The sequence below is a fragment of the Musa acuminata genome, chromosome BXJ3-7 (assembly GCF_036884655.1).
Source record: "Musa acuminata AAA Group cultivar baxijiao chromosome BXJ3-7, Cavendish_Baxijiao_AAA, whole genome shotgun sequence".
Lineage (NCBI taxonomy): Eukaryota > Viridiplantae > Streptophyta > Magnoliopsida > Zingiberales > Musaceae > Musa > Musa acuminata.
This window is the reverse complement of record NC_088355.1, coordinates 31,649,041-31,672,991: the sequence shown is the minus strand read 5'-3', so window position 1 is coordinate 31,672,991 and position 23,951 is coordinate 31,649,041. Positions and strand designations below refer to the sequence as shown.

The 23,951-nt window shown below is 43.6% G+C and overlaps 1 protein-coding gene across 6 annotated transcripts in view; it reads right to left on the bottom strand.

The window, feature by feature from the left end:
• The window catches only part of LOC103973221 (putative serine/threonine-protein kinase), a 36,453-nt gene extending 13,144 nt beyond the window's left edge, over positions 1-23,309 (bottom strand). Inside the window, exons 1-4 of one of the 6 annotated variants that reach the window (XM_065158630.1) lie at positions 23,000-23,309; positions 22,823-22,864; positions 21,877-22,030; positions 19,790-19,905 (exon numbers count right to left, since the gene is read on the bottom strand). In XM_065158630.1, the coding sequence (XP_065014702.1) occupies positions 19,790-19,905; positions 21,877-21,949 (189 nt within the window). In that variant the 5' untranslated portion in view covers positions 21,950-22,030; positions 22,823-22,864; positions 23,000-23,309. The remainder of the gene's footprint in view (positions 1-19,789; positions 19,906-21,876; positions 22,031-22,822; positions 22,865-22,999) is intronic. The other 5 variants (XM_065158628.1, XM_065158634.1, XM_065158631.1 and 2 more) reach the window with 5 other exon arrangements.
• Between the last annotated feature and the right edge of the window lie 642 nt (positions 23,310-23,951).

The window sequence follows — 23,951 nt, the reverse complement described above, 5'->3', positions numbered from 1 at the left end:
GACGCCCGCGGGGGCCAGCGGGCGTGCCGCCCGCAAGCGAGGGCAGCGCCCCGCCCCTCGCCGCACAGGCCGCCGCCGGCAGGGTGGCGGCGGCGGCAGCAGCGAAAAGGGGAAAGGGCATTAGGGTTTTCTGGGAAAAAGACAGTTTTGCCCCTCGGAATTTGAGAAATTCCAGTTTCTGTCTTTTGTCCAAATTACGAAAATACCCTTAGGAATTGAGAAATTCCCTACATGTCCCTGATTTCAGAAAAATATTAATTAATTAAAAGGTTTAGTTGATTATTATTTTTATTATTATCTAGTAGTCCTACATGATGATGATTATTTATACATGTGATGTATGATGTGTGGACGGATGATCATGGACCGTGTGATGTGTGTACTTGTGATTATTATTATTGAGGTCTGCGAACCTCCATTATATTTCTCGTTTATTGTCGGGCCTGCGTGCCTATGATTAAGTTGTAATCACATGAGGAGGCGCAGCGGGAGCGTGGATGCCATAGCGGGACCCACGAGACGGACGATCGTGATGCATGGAGATGCATCAAGATGTCGACGGAACCGACGAGGACGAGATGGACGATCACAGGGCATGGAGATGCACCGTTGCACACATAGATCTTGATGTGAGTGATTAGGCCTACTGGCTCGGGCCTAATCATATTAGGTTGTGGTCCATGATCATCTGGTGTGATTGCTTATACACATACTAGATATGTATATATATTTGCATGCGATGTAGATATATATTAAATATGCATATGTGTGACATGTCATATTAGGAGACCAAATCATAGAAACATCTCTCGATAATATTAAGTCGGTAAACGTGAGGCAATTAGATTGACCCACGTGGCCTTCCATCGTTATGAGTAGGAACCGAATCCCGGTGTAGGTTGAGTTGGTCGAGTCCCTCGAGACTCACCTATATCGCGATTCGCTATCTTGCTTACGACATAGAGATGTCACCGGTGACCTGAGGGCATGATATGCTTGGTCGAGTCCCTCGAGGGTATATCATCAAATCAGACTCATCTTGTAACGAAGGTGTTGACTTAACCGAGCATCATGGTTGGTCGAGTCCCTCGAGGCCATGGTGATTCGGAGGCCGAACAGGACGGGAATCACAAGGAGTTGTGATCGGCAAGAGTTGTCTACCTTTTAGGCTTAGTGTGATTGGTCGAGTCCCTCGAGGTTACACTAAGACGCTGATTGGATCCTGATCCCCACTAGAAGTCTGCCGGAGACTTCCGTTTCACGTGCTGAGGGTGTCGCGTGACTCGTTAGTAAAATAGTGGGAGCATATTAAGATAGAAGTCCATATCTTGATAGTTTATTTCTTGCAAAATCTGCATGTTATTCATTTTTTGCTACATCTTTATTTTCAGAAAATGTCGCTTTCAAATCCCTTACGTGGCATACTTGATGTCAACCGCCTCACTGGTCCAAATTATACGGATTGGCTCCGTAACTTGAGAATTGTTCTCACAGCGGAGAAAATCGTGTACGTCCTTGATACAGTGATGCCTACGCCCGAAGAAGGGGCAAGCGAGGATGAGATCGCTCGCTACGTGAAGTACATTGATGACTCCACTCTTGCTCAGTGCTATATGTTGGGCTCTATGACTCCAGAGTTACAGAGACAACATGAAAAGATGGATGTCAGATCCATTCTCCTACATGTCCGTAAATTGTTTGAGGAACAGGGAAGGACTCAACGATATGAGATATCCAAGAGCCTTTTCCGCGCTAGGATGACTGAGGGGACACCGGTTCAGAACCATGTCCTAAAGATGATTGAGTGGATAGAGAAACTCACAGGTCTAGGAATGGTCCTAGAGGATAACTTGTGTGTAGACATTGTGCTTCAGTCCCTACCAGATTCCTTTTCACAGTTCATAATGAATTTTAATATGAACAAGCTTGAGGTGACTCTCCCAGAGCTCCTCAATATGTTGAGGGAGGCAGAGAGTACTATTAAGAAAGAGAAGCCAGTTCTCTACACTGGTGAGACCAGAAAGAAAAGGAAAGCAGAAAGGTCCCTTAAGAAGGGAAAGGGCAAGGGCAAACAAGGTAAAGCAAAGGTTGCTAAGAAAGACCCAACAAAGGACAAAGGCCAGTGCTTCCACTGTGGTAAAGATGGGCACTGGAAGAGAAACTGCAAAGAGTACCTTGCAGAAAGGGCGAAACAAAAGCTTGATGAAGCTTCAGGTACATTCATGATCAGTCTCCATTTGTCAGACTCTTATGATAACACATGGGTATTAGATACCGGTAGTGCTTATCATATATGCAATTCGTTGCAGGTTCTGGCAAGGCCTAGGAGACTAGAGAGAGGCGAGATGGACCTCAAGATGGGTAATGGAGCAAAAGTTGCTGTATTAGCTGTTGGCGAGGTCGCCCTACATCTGCCTAGTGGAGCTTTTATTGCATTAGATGCATGTTATTTTGTTCCTTCTATTATCAAAAACATTATCTCCATTTCATGTTTAACAGTTAGTGGATATAAATTTGTTTTTGAGAACAATGGTTGTTCGATATTATTAGATGATAAGATCATCACGAAAGGAACATTGCATAATGGTTTATTTATGTTAGACACCACTCCACATATCATGAATATAAATGTGTCCAAAAGGAAACGAGATGAGTTGAACAGTGCATACCTGTGGCATTGTAGGCTAGGTCACATCCATGAAAGAAGGATTCAAAAGTTGCTAAATGATGGATATCTAGATCCATTCGACTATGTGTCATATGCAACTTGTGAGCCTTGCATTCGTGGAAAACTGACCAACTCTCCATTTAGTGGAACTGGAGAGAGAGCCACTGAGTTGTTGGAACTCATACATAGTGATGTATGTGGACCCATGTCAACTCATGTCATTGGAGGTTACTCCTACTTCATTACATTTACTGATGATTTCTCAAGGTATGGATATGTGTACTTAATGAAGTACAAGTCCGAGGCCTTTGAGAAATTCAGAGAGTATAAGAATGAGGTGGAGAACCAGACTGGAAAGAGTATCAAAACTCTTCGATCAGATCGAGGAGGTGAGTACTTAAGTACAGAGTTTACTCACTTCCTCAAGGACCATGGGATATTATCCCAATGGACACCTCCTTATACACCTCAGCTCAATGGTGTCTCTGAAAGGAGAAATCGTACATTATTAGATATGGTACGGTCCATGATGAGTTTCGCTAACCTACCCATCTCATTCTGGGGATATGCCCTAGAAACCGCAGCTTACCTTCTGAACAGAGTTCCAACTAAGTCGGTGGTGTCTACACCATATGAGATATGGAAAGGGAAGAAGCCTGATCTTAAGGTTGTTAAGATTTGGGGCTGCTCTGCCCATGTTAAAAGACACAACCCCGATAAGTTAGAATCAAGGACAGGGCGATGTAAATTTGTGGGATACCCCAAGGAAACTTGTGGGTATTACTTCTATCATCTCGAGGACCAAAAGGTCTTTGTAGCTAAGAGAGCAGTGTTCCTTGAGAAGGAACACATTCTTGACGGAGACAGTGGGAGAATGATAGAATTGAGCGAGGTTGGAGAACCAAGCTCAAGCACCACTCTACAGCCCGAGTCTGTTCAGGTATCTAATACACAAGTTTCAACTTTACGCAGGTCTGATAGAGTATCCCATCCTCCTGAGAGATATGTGGGACATATTAGAGCAGAGGATGTAGAGGATATTGATCCTCAGACCTACGAGGAGGCTATTATGAGTATAGACTCCGGGAAGTGGAAAGAAGCCATGAATTCTGAGATGGATTCTATGTACTCCAATAAGGTTTGGAACCTAGTTGATGCACCCGAAGGTATTGTACCCATCGGTTGCAAGTGGATCTTTAAGAAAAAGATCGGAGTAGATGGAAAGGTAGAGACCTATAAAGCAAGGCTAGTGGCTAAGGGGTATCGTCAAAGGCAAGGTGTTGACTACGACGAAACTTTCTCACCCGTAGCAATGCTAAAATCCATCAGAATTCTATTGGCTATTGCAGCACACTATGATTATGAGATCTGGCAGATGGATGTGAAAACCGCATTCCTCAACGGGAACCTGGAGGAGGAGGTGTATATGATGCAACCTGAGGGATTCGTGTCCAAGAACTGCCCAGATAAGGTGTGTAGGTTGCTTAGATCCATTTATGGACTAAAGCAAGCTTCCCGAAGTTGGAACATAAGATTTGATGAGGCAATCAGATCTTATGACTTCGTTAAGAACGAAGATGAGCCTTGTGTATACAGAAAGGTAAGTGGGAGCGCTATTAGCTTTTTGGTGTTATATATGGATGACATCCTCATCATTGGGAATGACGTAGGAATGCTATCCACTGTAAAGACTTGGTTATCTAGACACTTCTCCATAAAGGACTTAGGGGAAGCATCCTATATCTTGGGGATTAGAATCTATAGAGATAGATCCAAGAGGATGTTTGGCTTGTCCCAGTCCAGGTACATAGAAACCATTGTCAAAATGTTTGGCATTGAAAATTCTAAGAAAGGGCGAACATGGATATGATACCTTATGCTTCAGCAATATGGTATATCATGTATGCCATGCTATGTACTAGGCCTGATATAGCGCATGCTCTGAGTGTCACGAGCAGGTATCAGGCGGATCCAGGCTTGGAGCACTGGAAAGCAGTAAAGTGTATCCTTAAGTACTTGAGAAGGACTAAGGATCTTTTACTAGTATATGGAGGTAATAGCCTTAAGGTTGAAGGCTACACTGACTCAAGTTTTCAGTCTGATGTCGATGATAGCAAGTCGAATTCAGGGTATGTGTACACCTTGAATGGAGGAGCAGTGTGCTGGAAGAGTTCCAAGCAAGATACCACTGCTGACTCGACCACAGAGGCGGAGTACATTGCCGCATTAGATGCAGCAAAGGAGGGAGTTTGGGAGTCGATACAGATAGCGACAAGTCGACTTCCTTATATTGCGACCACTATGGGGTGATTACTCAAATAAGGGAACCCGGGTCTTATCAGAAGTGTTCTGAGGAGGTTCCAGCTTATAAGAGAGATCGTAACCCGAGGAGATGTAGCAGTGGAAAGAGTTCCATCCGAAGATAACATTGCAGATCCACTGACAAAGCCGTTGTCTCAGATTGTCTTTGAGCGTCACAGGGGTCTGATGGGGATCAGACACATAGGTGATTGGCTTTAGGTCAAGTGGGAGATTGCTAGTCATAAGTGCCCAGCAAGCCAATCACGTGAGTGATGGCACGTGTGACTTGATACATAATCTTTTTGCTTATTATATTTTGGCGTATATCACTTTATAACTATTGCATAAATGCATATATATTGTGATGTCCTTGGATTTGTGCAATGGGAATCGGATCGTGATGAGATCACGATAATGAGATCGATTCACCTTTAAACACATATCCTAAATAATCCCGGTCATAGGTTACTCGAGAGGGACATCGTGATAACCGGATAGACTGGTGTGCTGTATACCCGTCCATATGATGGATGCAGCTGGTCTCATAGCTGCTCGTGTAGGGACACTAGGGATACAGTACAGGTGCTTATTGGAGAATGAGTTCACTGATTAATCCGCTTACGGAATGCTGGATGGTTGATGATGCCTTATTGTCAGACAACGATTCCGTAGTCCTAGTGGTGTATCTGGTTCTTAGACTTGAGACACCAAGGATGTCCTGTATGAGTGCTCCACTCTTTGATACCAGACTTATAGGTTTGGCTGTTCCCAGATCTAGTACAGCTGATCATTGGGAGTGGTAGTCGACCTTACGAGGGCTATTGAGTGTCAATAGAGGATCATCCACTCTCGGCGTCATGAGAGGAATATCCTATGTGTTCTTGCTCAGACAAATCCCTGGCCAGGGTCATTCGGGTTGAGAGAGAAAGAGTTCTCCGGGAGAATCCGATTAGAGCGAGACTCGAGTAGAAACCGTATGGGTCTGACAGCACCATGCTCGATATACGGTCTCTGGGATATTAGATGGATGAGGGACTATAGGTACATGGTAACTGAGGACAGACAGGTCCAATGGATTGGATTCCCCTGTATCGTCTGGGGACTACGGCGTAGTGGCCTAGTACTTCCGTAGTCGATGAGTCGAGTGAATTATTACAGAGATAATAATTCACTGAGTTAGAAGGAGTTCTGACAGGTATGACTCACGGCCAGCTCGATATTGGGCCTAGAGGGTCACACACATATGGTAGGCATTGCGATGAGTAGAGGTTCGGATATGAGATATCCGACGGAGCCCTTGTCTTATTGGATGCAGATCCAATACCCACTAGGGAAAGGACCCATTAGGGTTTTGACACGGGATCTCTATAAATAGGAGGGATTCACAGCCTCATAGGCTAGAGTCTTTGCTTGCCCTTCCTATTCTCCTCTCCCTCTCCACCTCAGAGTAGGCCTGGAGTTTTGAGGAGCGTCGTCGCAACCCTACTATGTGGATCACCGCTAGAGAGGAGGACGCTTGACCTCCTTCACCCTCTCCTAAGGATCTGCAAGGAAACAGGGATATACGATCTCCCTAGGTAACACAATCTCTATACGCAGTTTTGTGTTTTGCGGATTTTTTGCGCACCAATCTTCGCACGACGACGAACATCTTTTTGGGAATCGGGGATTTTTGTTTTCTTGTTCTTCCGCTGCGCATATGATGTCGCCCCCCCCTATGATTTCCCAACAGTTTCACTCCTGGCTCCAGCTCGATACTGTGGTCCACGCCTCTGCGTGGTGGAAGATTCTTCGGCAACTCGGGTGGCATAACATCTTTGAACTCTTTTAGGATGTTCGCCACCACAGCAAGTTCTTGAATGGCCTCCTCGTTGAGTGGCTCTAGCTTCATAGCAGCCACGAATGTCAACTCGCCTTTTCGCACCCCTTTCTTCAATTGTAATGCCGAAATGTGTTGGGGCTCCTTAGTTCCTCTCCGAGAGACGGGAACCACGCAGGGGTCATCGCCTCCCATCATACATAGGGAGTTCAAGAACGGCATCGGCACCAACTTTGTCGCGTGCATAAACTCCATTCTGAGAATCATTTGGAAGTCGTCCAATAGCACGGCCATCATGTTGGTGTTTCCGCTCCAAGTCCCGATTTTGATAGGAACACCCTTCGCCAACCCGGAGATTCGCCTGGCCTCCGAGTTCACCGTCTTCATTCGGCTTGGGCTCTTCTCCAAGGTCAACCTAAGTCGCTGTGCTTCACGATCGGCTATGAAGTTGTGGGTAGCGCCCATATCCACCATTGCACGGGTCGTTTGGCCATTTAGCTTGATGTCCACATACATCAGCTCACTACTTCCTGCTTTTTGTGCCTTCGTCTTCATGTTCTCCCCCACTTGACCCCGCATAGCATTCAACAAATGCATTGCTCCCATTCGGGGTCCTTGCGACTCCTCGTCGTCGCTGCTGGATTCTGAACTGCTCGAACTAAGAGCAACAGCTTTGCCCTTGTCCATCGGGGAGGGTGGATGGAAGCCGTCAAAGCATTGAGTGCCTGTTTCTATGGGCACTCCCTTACCATGTGCGGTCCTCCGCACAAGAAGCATCCTCCAGGTTTTGAGGCCTTGCCTTTTGGGTTCGGCCCTTTGTGGGAGCTCTTCTTCTTTTGTTCGCCCCCGAGCTCCTTCCCTCGAGAATGTTTTGGAGGGCGATTGCCTGAAGATTGTTTCCTTCTCGCTGGGTCTTCAGAGGAAACAAAGTCGGTGAGCCTTTCTGCAGCAGCAATTGCCCCGACCACATCGGTAACATTCCTTCGATTTAGCTCTTGTTGAGCCCATGGTTTCAAACCATCGAGGAAGCTGAACAACTTGTCCTTCTCGGACATGTCCTGTATGTCCAGCATTAGTGCAGAAAACCGTTTCACATAGTCTCGGATGGTGGTGCTTTGGCGGAGTTGTCTCAACTTCCTTCTTGCGACGAACTCTGTGTTCTCCGGTAGGAACTGAGTTCTTAACTCTCGCTTCAAGTCCTCCCATGTGTCGACTCGACACCGACCTTGTTGGATCTCTTCCTAACGAGTTCGCCACCAAAGTTTCGCATCTCCGTTCAAATACATTGTTGCTATAGAAACTTTGGTATCTTCAGAGTCGGGCCTCGTAGCTCGGAAGTATTGCTCCATGTCGAACAGAAAGTTCTCGAGCTCCTTGGCATCTCTGGCCCCTCCATATCCATGAGGCTCAAGTGCCCTCAAATTTTGTGGCAGTGCAACGCGGGTGTTGCCTCCTCCCGCATTTAGTGTTCTTGTGAGCATGGCCACCTTTGCAGTGAGTTCCACCACAACATCCTGTAAGTGTTGTACGGAGTCTTTGGTGTCATCAGACAGTTGGTCGACTAGGGTCTCGACCTTGTCGATCCTGGACTTCGCTTTCTCTTGCGAGCTCTCTACCCCAACAAGTCTTTGTTGGCCATGGTAGAGTTCCTCCATGCTCGCTTCCAGAACATCCAGACGGGTTTCCGCCGTCGTGAGTCTCTCCTTATGACTCTTTTTCCCAGTTAGCGCACCAGATTGCGCTTCCTTTGCTCGCGGAGAGTGGCCAACTTCTCGCTCATCCTGTTCGCTACCGCGCTCCTCTTGAGCGGTTCCAACAGCATGAGAGCGAGTGTGCACATGCAGCCCACCTGCGGCTGCTTGGGGCAAGGGTCCGGCTTGCCCCGTCTTGCTTGATTCGCCACTATGCTTTGCCATGGCGAAGTTGCGAAGTTCGTTCGCTGTTCGATCGAAGAGCTTGCCCGCTCTGATACCACAATGTCACGACCTTAGCTGGAATTGCCTAAGGCGTGAGGCACCCTTGCGGCCAAAGACGCGAACTTAGCTTGTGTTGCCTAAGTCGCGAGTTACCCTTGTGGCAAAGACGCGAACTTAGCTTGTGTTGCCTAAGTCGTGCTTCGCCCTTGCGATATTGCTCCGCAAGGATCAGCCCACTTTGTAACCTCTCGCAGGTCCCGAAGGACCTGTAAAAGAGAAAGAGAGTTAGTTCGAAAGAACGAGCAACGGACAAGTCCCGAAGTCTCGCGAAAAGGGAAGCTTTACAAGCAATTCGACGAACACCTTGTGTGCACAAGAGAAAATAGGGAGAGGGAGAAAAACAAGGCTTTCAAGGATGAACGTACAGCTGCAAGCCCACAAACAGCCGCTCACCTGGTCCCGGGCGCGAAGACAAGTTCCCGTAAAGGTCACGTGCGAACTTGCGAAAGAGATCTCAACGCCCGGTATATAACCGAAGCCCCATCCAGCCCTGTGCCACCCAGGGGGTTCCTGGGGTCTGAGATGGCTGACGTTTTGGTGAGCGGAGGCAGTTCTCCGCTACCCCCCGCGGCACGCGAAAACGGAGCTGTTTTGGGCTGTTTTGGGGCTGTTTTGCTCGGTTCGGTGAGCGGTCGCTTTGCAACGCTGCAGCTTGTTCGAACTTACATATTTACAAGCAAAATGACCCAAAACCAAGGGAAAATGTGTTGTCAAGCAGCTGTACATGCAGGTGTGAGCGACGAACGGTTTGTTGAACGGAGTTGTTACGGGTGCGCGACGACCATTCTTGATAGTGTGTTGTGTTTAGGAAGAATTTTGACGTCAAAATTGTTAGACGCAAAAACAAGGAAGGGCAGCAGTTGCCCTCGATCTGCGTGCGTGCAATGCAGCCGAAGGCAAGCAGCACAGGGGCTGCGCCTACAGTAGCCGACCGGCGGCATGCTTGCAGCAGGCTTGCAGCCGGTGGGGCTGGCAGCCCGCGGGTGCCCCACACGCGGTCGTTGCCGCACGACTCTGGCAAGCAGGGCTACAGGCAAGGCGGCGCAGGGGTGGCCGCCCGGCGGGGCACTGCACCCGCGGGCACAGCGCTCGTGGGGGCTGCTTCACCCGCAGGGGCGCCAACCCACGGTGGCGCCCACCTACAGGGGCGGCGCCCCCGCGCCCCACCGCACAAGCTGCCGCCAGCAGGGTGACGACGGCGGTAGCAGCAAAGGGGAGTAGGGCATTAGGGTTTTCTGGGCAAAAGACAGTTTTACCCTTCGGAATTTGAGAAATTTTAGTTTCTGTCTTTTTGTCCAAATTACGAAAATACTTCTAGGAATTCAGAAATTCCCTACATGTCTCCGATTTCAGAAAATATTAATTAATTAAAAAGTTTAGTTGATTATTATTTTTTATCATTATTTAGTAGTCCTAAATAATGATGATTAATTATACATGTGATGTATGATGTATGGACGGATGATCATGGACCGTGTGATATGTGTACTTGTGATTATTATTATTGGGGTTTGCGAGCCTCCATTATATTTTTCGTTTATTATTGGGCCTGCGTTTCTATGATTAAGTTGTAATCACATAAGGAGGCGTAGAGGGAGCGTGGATGCGATAGCGGGACCCACGAGATGGACGATCGCGATGCATGAAGATGCATCAAGATGTTAACGGAACCGACGAGGACGAGATGGACGATCACAAAGCATGGAGATGCACCGTTGCACACATAGATCTTGATGTGAGTGATTAGGCCTACTGGCTCGGGCCTAATCACATTAGGTTGTGGTCCATGATCATCTGGTGTGATTGCTTATACACACTAGATATGTATATATATTTGCATGCGATGTAGATATATATAAAATATGTATATGTATGACATGTCATATTAGGAGACCAAATCATAGAAATATCTCTCTCGATAATATTAAGTCGATAAACGTGAGGCAATTAGATTGACCCACATGGCCTTCCATTATTATAAGTAGGAATCGATTCCCGGTGTAGGTTGAGTTGGTTGAGTCCCTCGAGACTCACCTATATCGCGATTCGCTATCTTGCTTACGACATAGATATGTCACCGGTGACCTGAGGACATGGTATGCTTGGTCGAGTCCCTTGAGGGTATATCATCAAATCAGACTCATCTTGTAACGAAGGTGTTGACTTAACCGAGCATCATAATTGGTCGAGTCCCTCGAGACCATGGTGATTCGGAGGTCGAATAGGACGAATCACAAGGAGTTGTGATCGGCAAGAGTTGCCTACCTTTTAGGCTTAGTGTGATTAGTCAAGTCCCTCGAGGTTACACTAAGACGCTGATTGGATCTTGATCCCCACTAGAAGTCTGCCGAAGACTTCCGTTTCACGTGCTGAGGGTGTCGCGTGACTCATTAGTAAAATAGTGGGAGCATATTAAGATAGAAGTCCATATCTTGATAGTTTATTTCTTGCAAAATCTGCATGTTATTCATTTCTGCTGCATCTTTATTTTCAGAAAATGTCACTTTCAAATCCCTTACGTGGCATACTTGATGTCAACCGCCTCACTGGTCCAAATTATACGGATTGGCTCCGTAACTTGAGAATTGTTCTCACGGCGGAGAAAATCGTGTACGTCCTTGATACAGTGATGCCTACGCCCGAAGAAGGGGCAAGCGAGGATGAGATCGCTCGCTACGTGAAGTACATTGATGACTCCACTCTTGCTCAGTGCTATATGTTGGGCTTTATGACTCTTGAGTTATAGAGACAATATGAAAAGATGGATGCCAGATCCATTCTCTTACATGTACGCAAATTGTTTGAGGAACAGGGAAGGATTCAGTGATATAAGATATCCAAGAGCCTCTTCCGCGCTAGGATGACTGAGGGGACATCGGTTCAGAACCATGTCCTAAAGATGATTGAGTAGATAGAGAAACTCACAGGTCTGGGAATGGTCCTAGAGGATAACTTGTGTGTGGACATTGTGCTTCAGTCCCTACCAGATTCCTTTTCACAGTTCATAATGAATTTTAATATGAACAAGGTTGAGGTGACTCTCCTAGAGCTCCTCAATATGTTGAGGGAGGTAGAGAGTACTATTAAGAAAGAGAAGCCAGTTCTCTACGCTAGTGAGACCAGAAAGAAAAGGAAAACAGAAAGGTCCCTTAAGAAGGGAAAGGGCAAGGGCATACCAGGTAAAGCAAAGGTTGATAAGAAAGACCCAGCAAAGGACAAAGGCCAGTGCTTCCACTATAGTAAAGATGGACACTAGAAGAGGAACTGCAAAGAGTACCTTGCAGAGAGGGCGAAATAGAAGTTTGGAGAAGCTTCAAGTACATTCATGATCAATCTCCAATTGTCAGAATTTTATGATAGTGCATTGGTATTGGATACCAGTATTGCTTATCACATCTATAATTTATTATAAATTCTAGCAAAGCCGAGGGGAGATTCGCGAGAGGAATATTGTATAAAGGTTTGTTTATGCTAGACACTACTCCATATATCATGAATGTAAGTGTGTCTAAGAGGAAACGAGATGAGGTGAACAGTGCATACCTATGCCATTGTAGGCTAGGTCACATCCACAAGGGAATGATTCAAAAGTTGCTAAATAATGGATATCTAGATCCATTCGACTATGAGTTATATGCAACTTGCGAGCCTTGCCTTCGTGGAAAACTGACCAACTCTCCATTTAGTAGAACTGGAGAGAGAGCCACTGAGCTGTTGGAACTCATACATAGGTGGACCCATGTCAACCAATGCCATTGGTGGTTACTCCTACTTCATTATCTTTACTGATGATTTCTCAAGGTATGGATATGTGTACTTAATGAAGTACAAGTCCGAGGCCTTTGAGAAATTCAGAGAGTATAAGAATGAGGTGGAGAACCAGACTAGAAAGAGTATCAAAACTCGTCGATCAGATCGAGGAGGTGAGTACTTAAGTACAGAGTTTACTCAGTTCCTTAAGGACCATGGGATATTATCCCAATGGACACCTCCTTATACACCTCAGCTCAATGGTGTCTCTGAAAGGAGAAATCGTATGCTATTAGACATGGTACGGTCCATGATGAGTTTCGCTGACCTACCCATCTCATTCTGGGGATATGCCCTAGAAACCGCAGCTTACCTTCTGAACAGAGTTTCAACTAAGTTGGTAATGTCTACACCATATGAGATATGGAAAGGGAAGAAGCATGATCTTAAGGTTGTTAAGATTTGGGGCTGCCCTGCCCACGTTAAAAGACACAACCCCAATAAGTTAGAATCAAGGACAGAGCGATGCAAATTTGTGGGATACCCCAAGGAAACTTGTGGGTATTATTTCTATCATCTCAAGGACCAAAAGGTCCTTGTAGCTAAGAGAGCAGTGTTCCTTGAGAAGGAACACATTATTGGCGGAGATAGTAGGAGAATGATAGAGTTGAGCGAGGTTGGAGAACCAAGCTCAAGCACCACTCTACAGCCCGAGTCTGTTCAGGTACATAATACACAAGTTTCAACTTTACGTAGGTCTGATAGAGTATCCCATCCTCCTGAGAGATATGTGGGACATATTAGAGGAGAGGATGTTGAGGATTTTGATCCTCAGACCTACGAGGAGGCTATTATGAGTATAGACTCCGGGAAGTGGCAAGAAGCCATGAATTCTGAGATGGATTCTATGTACTCCAACAAGGTTTGGAACCTAGTTGATACACCCGAAGGTATTGTACCCATCGGTTGCAAGTGGATCTTTAAGAAAAAGATTGGAGTAGATGGAAATGTAGAGACCTATAAAGCAAGACTAGTGGCTAAGGGGTATCGTCAAAGGCAATGTGTTGACTACGACGAAACCTTCTCACCCGTAGCAATGCTAAAATCCATCAGAATTCTATTGGCTATTGCAGCACACTATGATTATGAGATCCGGCAAATAGATATGAAAACTGCATTCCTCAATGGGAACCTCGAGGAGGAGGTGTATATAATGTAACCTGAGGGATTCGTGTCCAAGAACTGCCTAGATAATGTGTGTAGGTTGCTTAGATCCATTTATGGACTAAAGCAAGCTTCCCGAAGTTGGAACATAAGATTTGATGAGGCAATCAAATCTTATGACTTCGTTAAGAATGAAGATGAGCCTTGTGTGTACAGGAAGGTAAGTGGGAGCGCTATCACCTTTTTGGTGTTATATGTGGATGACATCCTGATCATTGGGAATAACATAGGAATGCTATCCATAGTAAAGGCTTGGTTATCTAGACACTTCTCCATGAAGGACTTAGGGGAAGCATCCTATATCTTGGGGATTAGAATCTATAGAGATAGATCCAAGAGGATGCTTGGCTTGTCCCAATCCAGGTACATAGAAACTATTGTCAAAAGGTTTGGCATGGAAAATTCCAAGAGAGGTCTCATACCGATGAGACATGGGATATCGCTTTCTACGAGTATGTCCCCAAAGACTATAGAAGAAAGAGCGAACATGGATATGATACCTTATGCCTCAGCGATAGGGTCTATCATATATGTCATGCTATGTACTAGGCTTGATATAGCGCATGCTCTGAGTGTCACGAGCAGGTATCAGGCGGATCCAGGCTTGGAGCACTAGAAAGCAGTAAAGTGTATCCTTAAGTACTTGAGGACTAAGGATCTTTTACTAGTATATGAAGGTAGTAGCCTTAAGATTGAAGGCTACACAGACTCAAGTTTTCAATCTGATGTCGATGATAGCAAGTCGAATTCAGGGTATGTGTACACCTTGAATAGAGGAGCAGTATGCTGGAAGAGTTCCAAGCAAGCTACTATTGCTGACTTGACCACAGAGGTGGAGTACATTGCTGCATTAGATGCAGTAAAGGAGGGAGCCTGGGTGAAGAAGTTCATCATAGATTTGGGAGTCGTGCCGGGTAGCGAGGAGCCAATCTCCTTATAATACGATAACAACGGGGCGATTGCTCAAGCGAAGGAACCTAGGTCTCATAAAAAATCTAAGCATATTCTGAGGACGTTCCACCTTATCAAAGAGATCGTAACCCGAGGAGGTGTAGCAGTGGAAAGAGTTCCATCCGAAGATAACATTGCAGATCCACTGACAAAGCCATTGTCTCAGATTGTCTTTGAGCGTCACAAGGGTCTGATGGGGATCAGACACATAGGTGATTGGCTTTAGGTCAAGTGAGAGATTGCTAGTCATAGGTGCCCAGCAAGCCAATCACGTGAGTGATGGCACGTGTGACTTATACAGAATCTTTTTGCTTATTATATTTTGGCATATATCACTTTATAACTATTGCATATATGCATATATATTGTGATGTCCTTGGATTTGTGAAATGGAAATCGGATCGTGATGAGATCACGATAATGAGATCGATTCACCTTTAAACACAGATCCTAAATAATCCCGGTCATAGGTTACTCGAGAGGGACATCGTGATAACTGGACAGACTGGTGTGTTGTATACCCGTCCATATGATGGATGCAGCTGGTCTCATAGTTGCTCGTGTAGGGACACTAGGGATACAATACAGGTGCTCATTGGAGAATGAGTTCATTGATTAATCCGCTTACGGAATGCTGGATGGTTGATGATGCCTTATTGTCAGACAGCGATTCCGTAGTCCTAGTGGTGTATCTGGTCCTTAGACTTGAGACACCAAGGATGTCCTGTATGAGTGCTCTACTCTTTGATACCAGACTTATAGGTTTGGCTGTCCCAGATCTAGTACAACTGGTCATTGGGAGTGGTAGTCGACCTTACGAGGGCTATTGAGTGTCGATAGAGGATCATCCACTCTCGGCGTCATGAGAGGAATATCCCATGTGTTTTTGCTCAGACAAATCACTGGCTAGGGTCATTCGGGTTGAGAGAGAAAGGTTTCTCCAGGAGAATCCGATTAGAGCGAGACTCGAGTAGAAACCGTATGAGTCTGACAACACCATGCTCGATATACGGTCTCTGGGATATTAGATGGATGAGGGACTATAGGTACACGGTAACTGAGGACAGATAGGTCTAATGGATTGGATTCCCCTGTATCGTCTGGGGACTACGGCGTAGTGGCCTAGTACGTCCGTAGTCGATGAGTCGAGTGAATTATTACAGAGATAATAATTCACTAAGTTAAAAGGAGTTTTGACAAGTATGACTCACGGCCAGCTCGATATTTGGCCTAGAAGGTCACGCACATATGGTAGGCATTGCGATGAGTAGAGGTTCGGATATGAGATATCTGACGGAGCCCTTGTCTTATTGGATGTAGATCCAATATCCACTAGGGGAGGATCCATTAGGGTTTGACAGGGGACCTCTATAAATATGAGGGATTCAGAACCTCATAGGCTAGAGCCTTTGCTTGCTCTCCTATTCTCCTCCCCCTCTCCACCTTAGAGCAGGCCTGGAGTTTTGAGGAGCGTCGTTGCAGCCCTGCTGTGTGGATCACCGCTAGAGAGGAGGACGCTTGACCTCCTTCACTCTCTCCTAAAGATCTGCAATGAAACATGGATATACAATCTCCCTAGGTAACACAATCTACTCTATACGCAGTTTTTCAATTTCGCGGATTTTGCACACCAATCTTCGCACGACGACGAACATCTCTTTGGGAATCGGGGATTTTGTTTTCTTGTTCTTCCGCTGCACATATGATGTTGCCCCCAAGATTTCCCAATAGTCTCAATAATAAAAGTCATACTCCCTTTTGGTATTTCCTTCATATCATGTTCTAAACCATTTGAAATTATTTATACTAACGTTTGGGGCTATGCTCCCATCACTTATTTAGACAAGTTTATATTTTGTCATTTTTGTAGACTATTTTACTAAGTACACATGGATATACTCTCTCCGTCATAAATCAGAAGTTTCAATAATCTTCACCAACTTTAAAAAGTTGGTCGAAAACTTCGTTCAGTCTACAATTAAAACAGTTTACTCTGATAGCGGAGGTGAATATCAAGCCCTCACATCCTACCTCTCAACCTGTGGCATCCAACACCTTAAGTCACCCACACAGACTCCTCAGCTAGTTGGCTCTACTGAATGCAAACATCGACATATCGTAGAAACTAGTCACACACTTCTACATCAAGCCTCCATGCCAGCAACATTTTGATTTGTAGCATTTCATACTATCATCTACCTTATTAATCGTATGCTCACTCTAGTCCTCCAATATCAGTCACCATTTGAAAAACCATTTCCAAATCCCCAAACCTTCAAAAACTCAGAATATTTAGTTGTTTATGTTATCCATAGCTACGTCCTTATGCCTCATACAAGATAATATCAAGATCTAAGCCTTGCATTTTCATAGGATACTCTTTTGAACATAATGCCTTTCGATGCTACGAACCCAAAACTCAAAAAGTCTTTATTTCACATCATGTTATTTTTGTGGAGTCTACCTTTCCATTTCAAAACCATGAGTCTCTTATCATGCAAGCTACTCTAACAAATATACATCACTGGAATATACCATCGATCCCCTCAAATGAGTCTCTCACCACACCATCCAGTCCTTTTCCTAAAGATCACACTATTTTATTCTCCCGGTTCAACAGCTCCTTACTCCCTCCATTACTTCTCCTCTTCTTTCCTCACAAGTCTCACCTACTACTGAAGTAATATCCTCATAAACACAACAACCTTCTTTACCCTCTTTTGGACCTAGTGTCACTGATGTATCTCAGCCTACCCCGATCCGTGTCAATGCCTCTCCACCACCAATACTAGTAACACAACCTACAGCTCCTAGATATCTAATAACAACATGCTCAAAAAGTAGTATCTTTAAACCACGTCAGGCTCAAGCCCAAAAATCTCTACATTATCGTAAAGCCATGTGTAAAGAATATGATGCCCTACTCCATAACTCTACATGGACTCTTGTACATTTTCATCATACACAAAACATCATTGGGTGTAAATGGGTCTTTCGAATTAAGTGGAACTCAGACGGGTCCGTTACTAGATATAAAGCATGTTTAGTAGCCAAAGAGTTTCATCAACGACCTAGAGTTGACTTCACAAAGACTTTCAGTCCCGTAGTTAAACTCACAACAATTCGGCTTATTCTAAGTTTGGTCATCTCCAAAGGCTGGCACTTACGACAATTGAAAGTTAATAATGCCTGTTTATAGGGGACTATAACTAAAGATGTCTTTATGCAGCAACCCCCTGGCCTCGTTCACCACTAGTATTCGAGACATGTCTGCAAACTACAGAAAGTCATTTATGGACTCCGTCAAGCTTCAAGAGCTTGGTATACTGAACTTGGATCGTTTCTGATATCAACTGGCTTCATCAACTTCAAGTCTAATACCTATTTATTCTTATGACAACAAAATGGAAATACAATATATCTTCTAGTGTATGTAGATGATATTATTGTCACGGGCAATGATCCCTTGGAGATTCAGGCATTTCTAAAGCAATTGGCTGATTGATTCTTCCTCAAATATTTAGGACCCTTGAGTTCCTTTTTAGGATTGGAAGCAACATTTACATCCTCAAGTCTCCTCCTATCACAAAGAAAGTACATTCAAGACTTATTATCAAAGACAAATATGCAGGATGCAAAAAAGGTTGTAACTTCTCTCTCTACTAGTGAATCACTCAAATTATGTGATGGCAACCCTACTACGGACTCAACTCAATACCGACAAGTACTTGGCTCCTTACAGTACTTGGCTCTTACCCATCCAAATATTTCATTTGCAATCAATAAATTATCTCAAAACATGCACCAGCCTTCTACTATGCATTGGTCTGTGGTTAAACGAATTTTGTAGTATCTTAAAGGGATCCTCAATTATGGCATCTTTCTCCGCAAACACACCCCACGTCATCTCAATGCCTTTGCTGATGTTGATTGGGCGGGAAACTTTGATGATAGAACCTCAACGTCAGGGTATGTTGTCTTTTTTGAGTCTAATCCAACCAATTGGAGTTCTAAGAAGCAAAAGACAGCCACACGGTCTACAACTGAAGCTGAATATCATGTCATCGCTATCGTTGCTGAACTCAATTGGGTTACAAATCTCCTCAAGGAACTCAACGTCAGCTCTACCCTTACTCCTATAATATATTGTGACAATGTTGGAGCTACCTACTTATGTGCCAATCCAGTGTTCCACTCACGCATGAAACACATTGTCATCAACTTTCACTTCGTACGAGATCAAGTTGTCGGACATCAACTTTATGTCTCTCATGTACATACGAATGATCAACTAGCAGACTCACTCACGAAGCCTCTAACCGTAAACTATTTTTATTGCATCGATCCAAGATCGACATCCTTGACAGAAGCTCAATCTTGCGGGGGCATGATAACAGAGAGATTTTCTCAACTGCATAGCAGATGAGATTTCCCTAACTGCATGAGGAAATCTCGCTGCTCAGTTGAGAAAAATCCTTTCATTCACCGTGTATAAATAGACACTAATTGAAATGCGCTTTTCTTTGCCTTTACAATTTCATTCTTGGTTCTATCAATTCTATCATTATGATAAGAGATCCTAATTTCATATAATTAAATATATTTTTCAGAAAATAGATGCTCAAAAGTGACAATGGTAAGCTCATTACAACAATAACACATAAAAGCCTGATAACCTTTACAGAAAGATGATTCTAGGTAGTATGCGTGCATGCTGGAAGGTTAAGAGGACCAGATTGCCTCCTAATATTGCATCCTAACATATTCAACATAGTTCTCAAAATCATATTCAACATACTCATCTTGAAAAATCTTATATGCTTATTAAATTCACTGTTGCTCCTCTTTTTTTCTTTTTTCTTTCAAATTTTATGTTTCCTCTAGGGTTTTTCTGTTTTTGTGTAGTTTTTAATATTTTTATTTTTAATTATTTTCTCATCCTATTCCGATCAGATCAAGCTGACCGTTCCAGATCAGTCATGCAAGATAGAGGAGAAAGTTGTGCACCTTATATATTTACATTAGAAAGCTGCATGTTCGACAAGTACATTTCTCCGTCATAGTAATGATAAGCAAGAAGAATAAGATAATTATGTGCACCTTGTATACTGTTCCAAAACCACCCCGACCTATCTTATTGCTTTGATGAAAATTATCCGTTGCTGATCTCAGTTCATCATAGGAGATGAGCCTTACATTTTTGTCAGATGAAAACCCTGGATAGAGGAAGCAGAAGTCAATATCAGAATAAATATCGTGTGTTACCTATTCAAGTTTGCGATCAAATTTTTTCTAAACATTAAATGCACAAGAAGTTGCAAGTTCTAGTGTAAAAAGCTAAAACCCACTCCACTATGAGAATTACATAGGAGGAAGAAGATGTAACGATTTTCAAGAATATGTTACCGAGTTTTATTTTTTTCACCTGTGATTGAATAAGCTTTCAAAAACCGTTACCAAATTGATGTGACCCGTTTCTAAAGAAATGACTCACAGCCTCCAGTGCAGGGTGTCAAGTTGTGGAGTCGACTACAGGGAGTCGGCTTCTCTCAACTCGGCCTTGGCTTAGTGTAGCCAAGGGCCAGACCGGTGTCACCCAGCCCAAAGAGGCCGAGAAACTCACGATCAACTTGCATGGGAGAGAAGTTACTCTCCCTACACAACACTCTACACCACTTTCGAGGTGCATAGTCATGGGGAGAAGACGAGGAAGCCACCAGGCTGCCGGGTGTCTGTCTGGAAAGCTATCTTATGAAGTTAAGATTCTGCCGCTACCCAATGAAAACAATGCCTGACTGGAGAATCAGAGGAAGAGGAATCCATTCAGAGACATCTCAGGCAACCTCCTGTCTTCCAGGAAGTAAATCCACGATCTGTGATCCGTCCACCTCACCTCTTAATTCAGAGACATCTCACGCTCTGTTTTGGCGTCCAACTTCTGTACTTTTAAACTTACACATCAGATGCAACCTCAACCTCTGGCCTCAGGAGTAACAACGTAATTGCCTTCTTAGCCTCCATTTCTGAAGTTATAGCCTTTAATATTTGATTCCTCCACCTTTCCTCCTAGCACAGCCTATTCTTGCATCCACCTTAGCTACTTTGCACTACAACATCAATACAACAACTCGGTCCTAGAAAGGATAAACATGATTGCCTTCTAAGCCTTCATTTTTAAAATATTATTTTTAATATCTAACCATAAATTTTAAAGTTTCTCACTGCCCTCCATCTTTTTTCAGACTTTCTATCCTGCCCTAAGGTATCATCGCATACTTGTTAAGTACTCCAAGGTGATTCTTTAATTTTTTTTTAATAAAAACTAAGTGATGAAGATGAGATTTGTACCTACAATCTTTTACAATAGACTATCAAGATCTTTACTAAGTTAAATAACGTCTTTTGCATCCAAAAATTTAACATAGTTTATCATTAAGAGTGCCCTTTAGCTTAGCTACATGACTTGTCCTAGTAAAATATAATAATTAATCTTGAACTTGTGCAAATAAGAGCCTAGGTTGCACTTTCACCTTAATTCAGGTCAACTAGAAGATTGTTTGATTGACAGAGAAAATCTATTATTCCACCTGCTAATCTAATTTAAGCAACACATGCATTGCTCTGCCAGTGAAAAGTAACATCTTTTGAGAAAATTACCATTCAACTAATATGAAATCACATAAAAACATTACATGCAAGCAAAAAATGAGAAACATTTGTAATTTGCCTTGGGATAGACACAGAAAAGACATTCATATATAAAGAAAAAAGTCTGCGATAAAATCATATTACAAAAGAATCTTTTCATAGAACATGCTTCAGGTAAAGCATTAGCAATGAGATCAGCAAGTACAAAAGATTCATCTAAACACACCCAAAGAATAACAGAGACCGAAGAAAAAATACATGTTTAACCACATTTAAATATTATAATACATATTAGTGACATGATTAAGGTAAGTCAACCTAAATAGTCACATGTAAGATAGTTGGCATGCAACAAGCATCAAACAGATCGAGAAGAAGTAAAATGACTATTACAATTATAAAAAGCTTTCTGAGAGAACAATAAACCATATTTAAACTACTCATTCCTGGGTATTGTGAACTTCCTTGAAACTTGAAAGCCGCCATCATACTAAGATAGAACAAAAGCAAAAACGTAGATGCTTTCAAATTTTTCTTACCACCTGTTTCTTGCTCAGAATGTTGATGATGTTTTCTTCTGGATAGTAGCGCGTTGAAACAGGAACAGACCATATCAATTTGTTTTGCAAATCGCAGCTATCAGATATTATATGTATGCTGCCTACAGTCTAACAGCAATGAAACGTTCGTTATCTGGAAAAAAAGAAAAAAAAAGAAAACAATTTTTTTTATATTTTTACATTGTCATTAAAATCTTTAAGACAAAAAAAAAAAAAAAAAAAAAAAAACTAATTCAGATTCAGCATAGCCTGACATGAAAATTAAAACAGAGGCTCCTTCCAGTGGCAAAGTGTAGGGAGTGGGTATGTAATCTTAGAATGATACAGATGCTCAACATCCTCCCCCACCCCTTCTTCCAGACAATTAAATTTATGGTACCTTCACCCAATATTCCACTGCCTCGCAATCTGTCATACACCACACTGGCATTAGTTGCATATAAGCTCCTCCACCCAACCGCCCAAATCTAATAACTTTTGCATTTACAACCCTCCATATGCTTGGTTGGTGAAACCCACTAGCTTTCCTAACTTGCAGCTAGCCAGCACCAATTCTTGAGTCCATCACTCTTCCTACCCAACCTTCTCGAGATAATCACACCAAATTAAAATTGAGTTCTTTGCCTGTAAGAGTAAGAGTTCTTCTAACAATAATATGTAGCCGCGAAAGGTAATAACAAAAGTTCCTAATCTTCTAAGCAACTCCATCTAACGATTGAGAGTTCATAACATGTGAATCCTCTGTGCGGTCAAACATGCTCGATATATTTACACACCACCTATACCGAAATTGCGAGAATTCAATTATCAGATCATTTAAAACAACTCTGAACTAAATGATAAACCAACATCCCCCGGGAAAGAATTAGGGTAAGATGTAATGAAAAAGGGAGCTGCTCAAGAAGCAAGAAGAGATCAAACCGACCAAATTGCAGCTCTGCTGCTCTAAACCACATTCCATGAACTCCTGGGGAATCCAGGACAGTGATTAATTACTCCATTACGGACAAAATGGCGAACAAGACAAGCATACCAAACAAGAACCAGAAGCGTACAACAAGAACAAAGAGGAAGCCATCAAAGAAGAGAGAAGAGATCGAACCTAACAGAATCCAGATCGTCTACCTCAAGCGACACCCCGATGAAGTTCTCGAAGACCTAGAACTCGTAAGCCGTCGAGGGGATGGACCATTCAAAGTAAAAGCAGGAAGACTTCGACCACCGAACGCGGAAACAGGATGGATGATCTCACTCCTTCTCTTCTTCCCGATCTCTTCAAGCAGATGTGAAATCGTCGGTCTCCAGCGAGGGAACGGTCGCGTCGACCGCGCTATCTTTCCGCCGTTCCAACACGGTTAGTGATCGATCGTTCGACGGAACCCCGCGACACGCCTGGTGACAACAGAGACGGCCAAAGAAGACTCAACAGCTCCATAAATTGTATTTTTTATATATAAACAATAATAATAATAATAATAATAATAATAATAATAATAATAAATATGAAGTTGGTGGACTCGTCTCCTGCACGGTCGGTGGGATTGAGTTGGTCGAGCAGACCACACCCCTCCACCACTCGCCACGTGGCGGTGGAATTTGGTAGATGAGGACACCTTTAAAGGATCAACACCTGCTTGACATTTGGCATTTCCACGTTCGGACTTATGATTGCAACGATCATGAGCGTGCAGATGGATAGCTTAGTTTTAATCCACAACGAGCGTTGAATAGTATTCTTAGTTTAAAACAATTGAGGAAAAAATAATAGAAGATACAATAATGTTAGTCATTTTATGGCATGTACGTCTGAACACCGGTGAGGAGGAATACGACAAAAGAAGGAGGATGTGCGTCTGAACGCTCTATTGGAGGTCATAAATGCGCATATCTAATGATAGAGGAAGTCATTGTCGAATGTACCCACCAACTCGAGAGATAGAATAAATAAGCGGGTATCTGAGTGCACAATCTTCCTGAAATATTTAATCATGTTTAGCAGATCTATTGGGTAAAGCGTTGACTAGAGAGGGGCGGCTCTCTGTATGTCAAAGCAT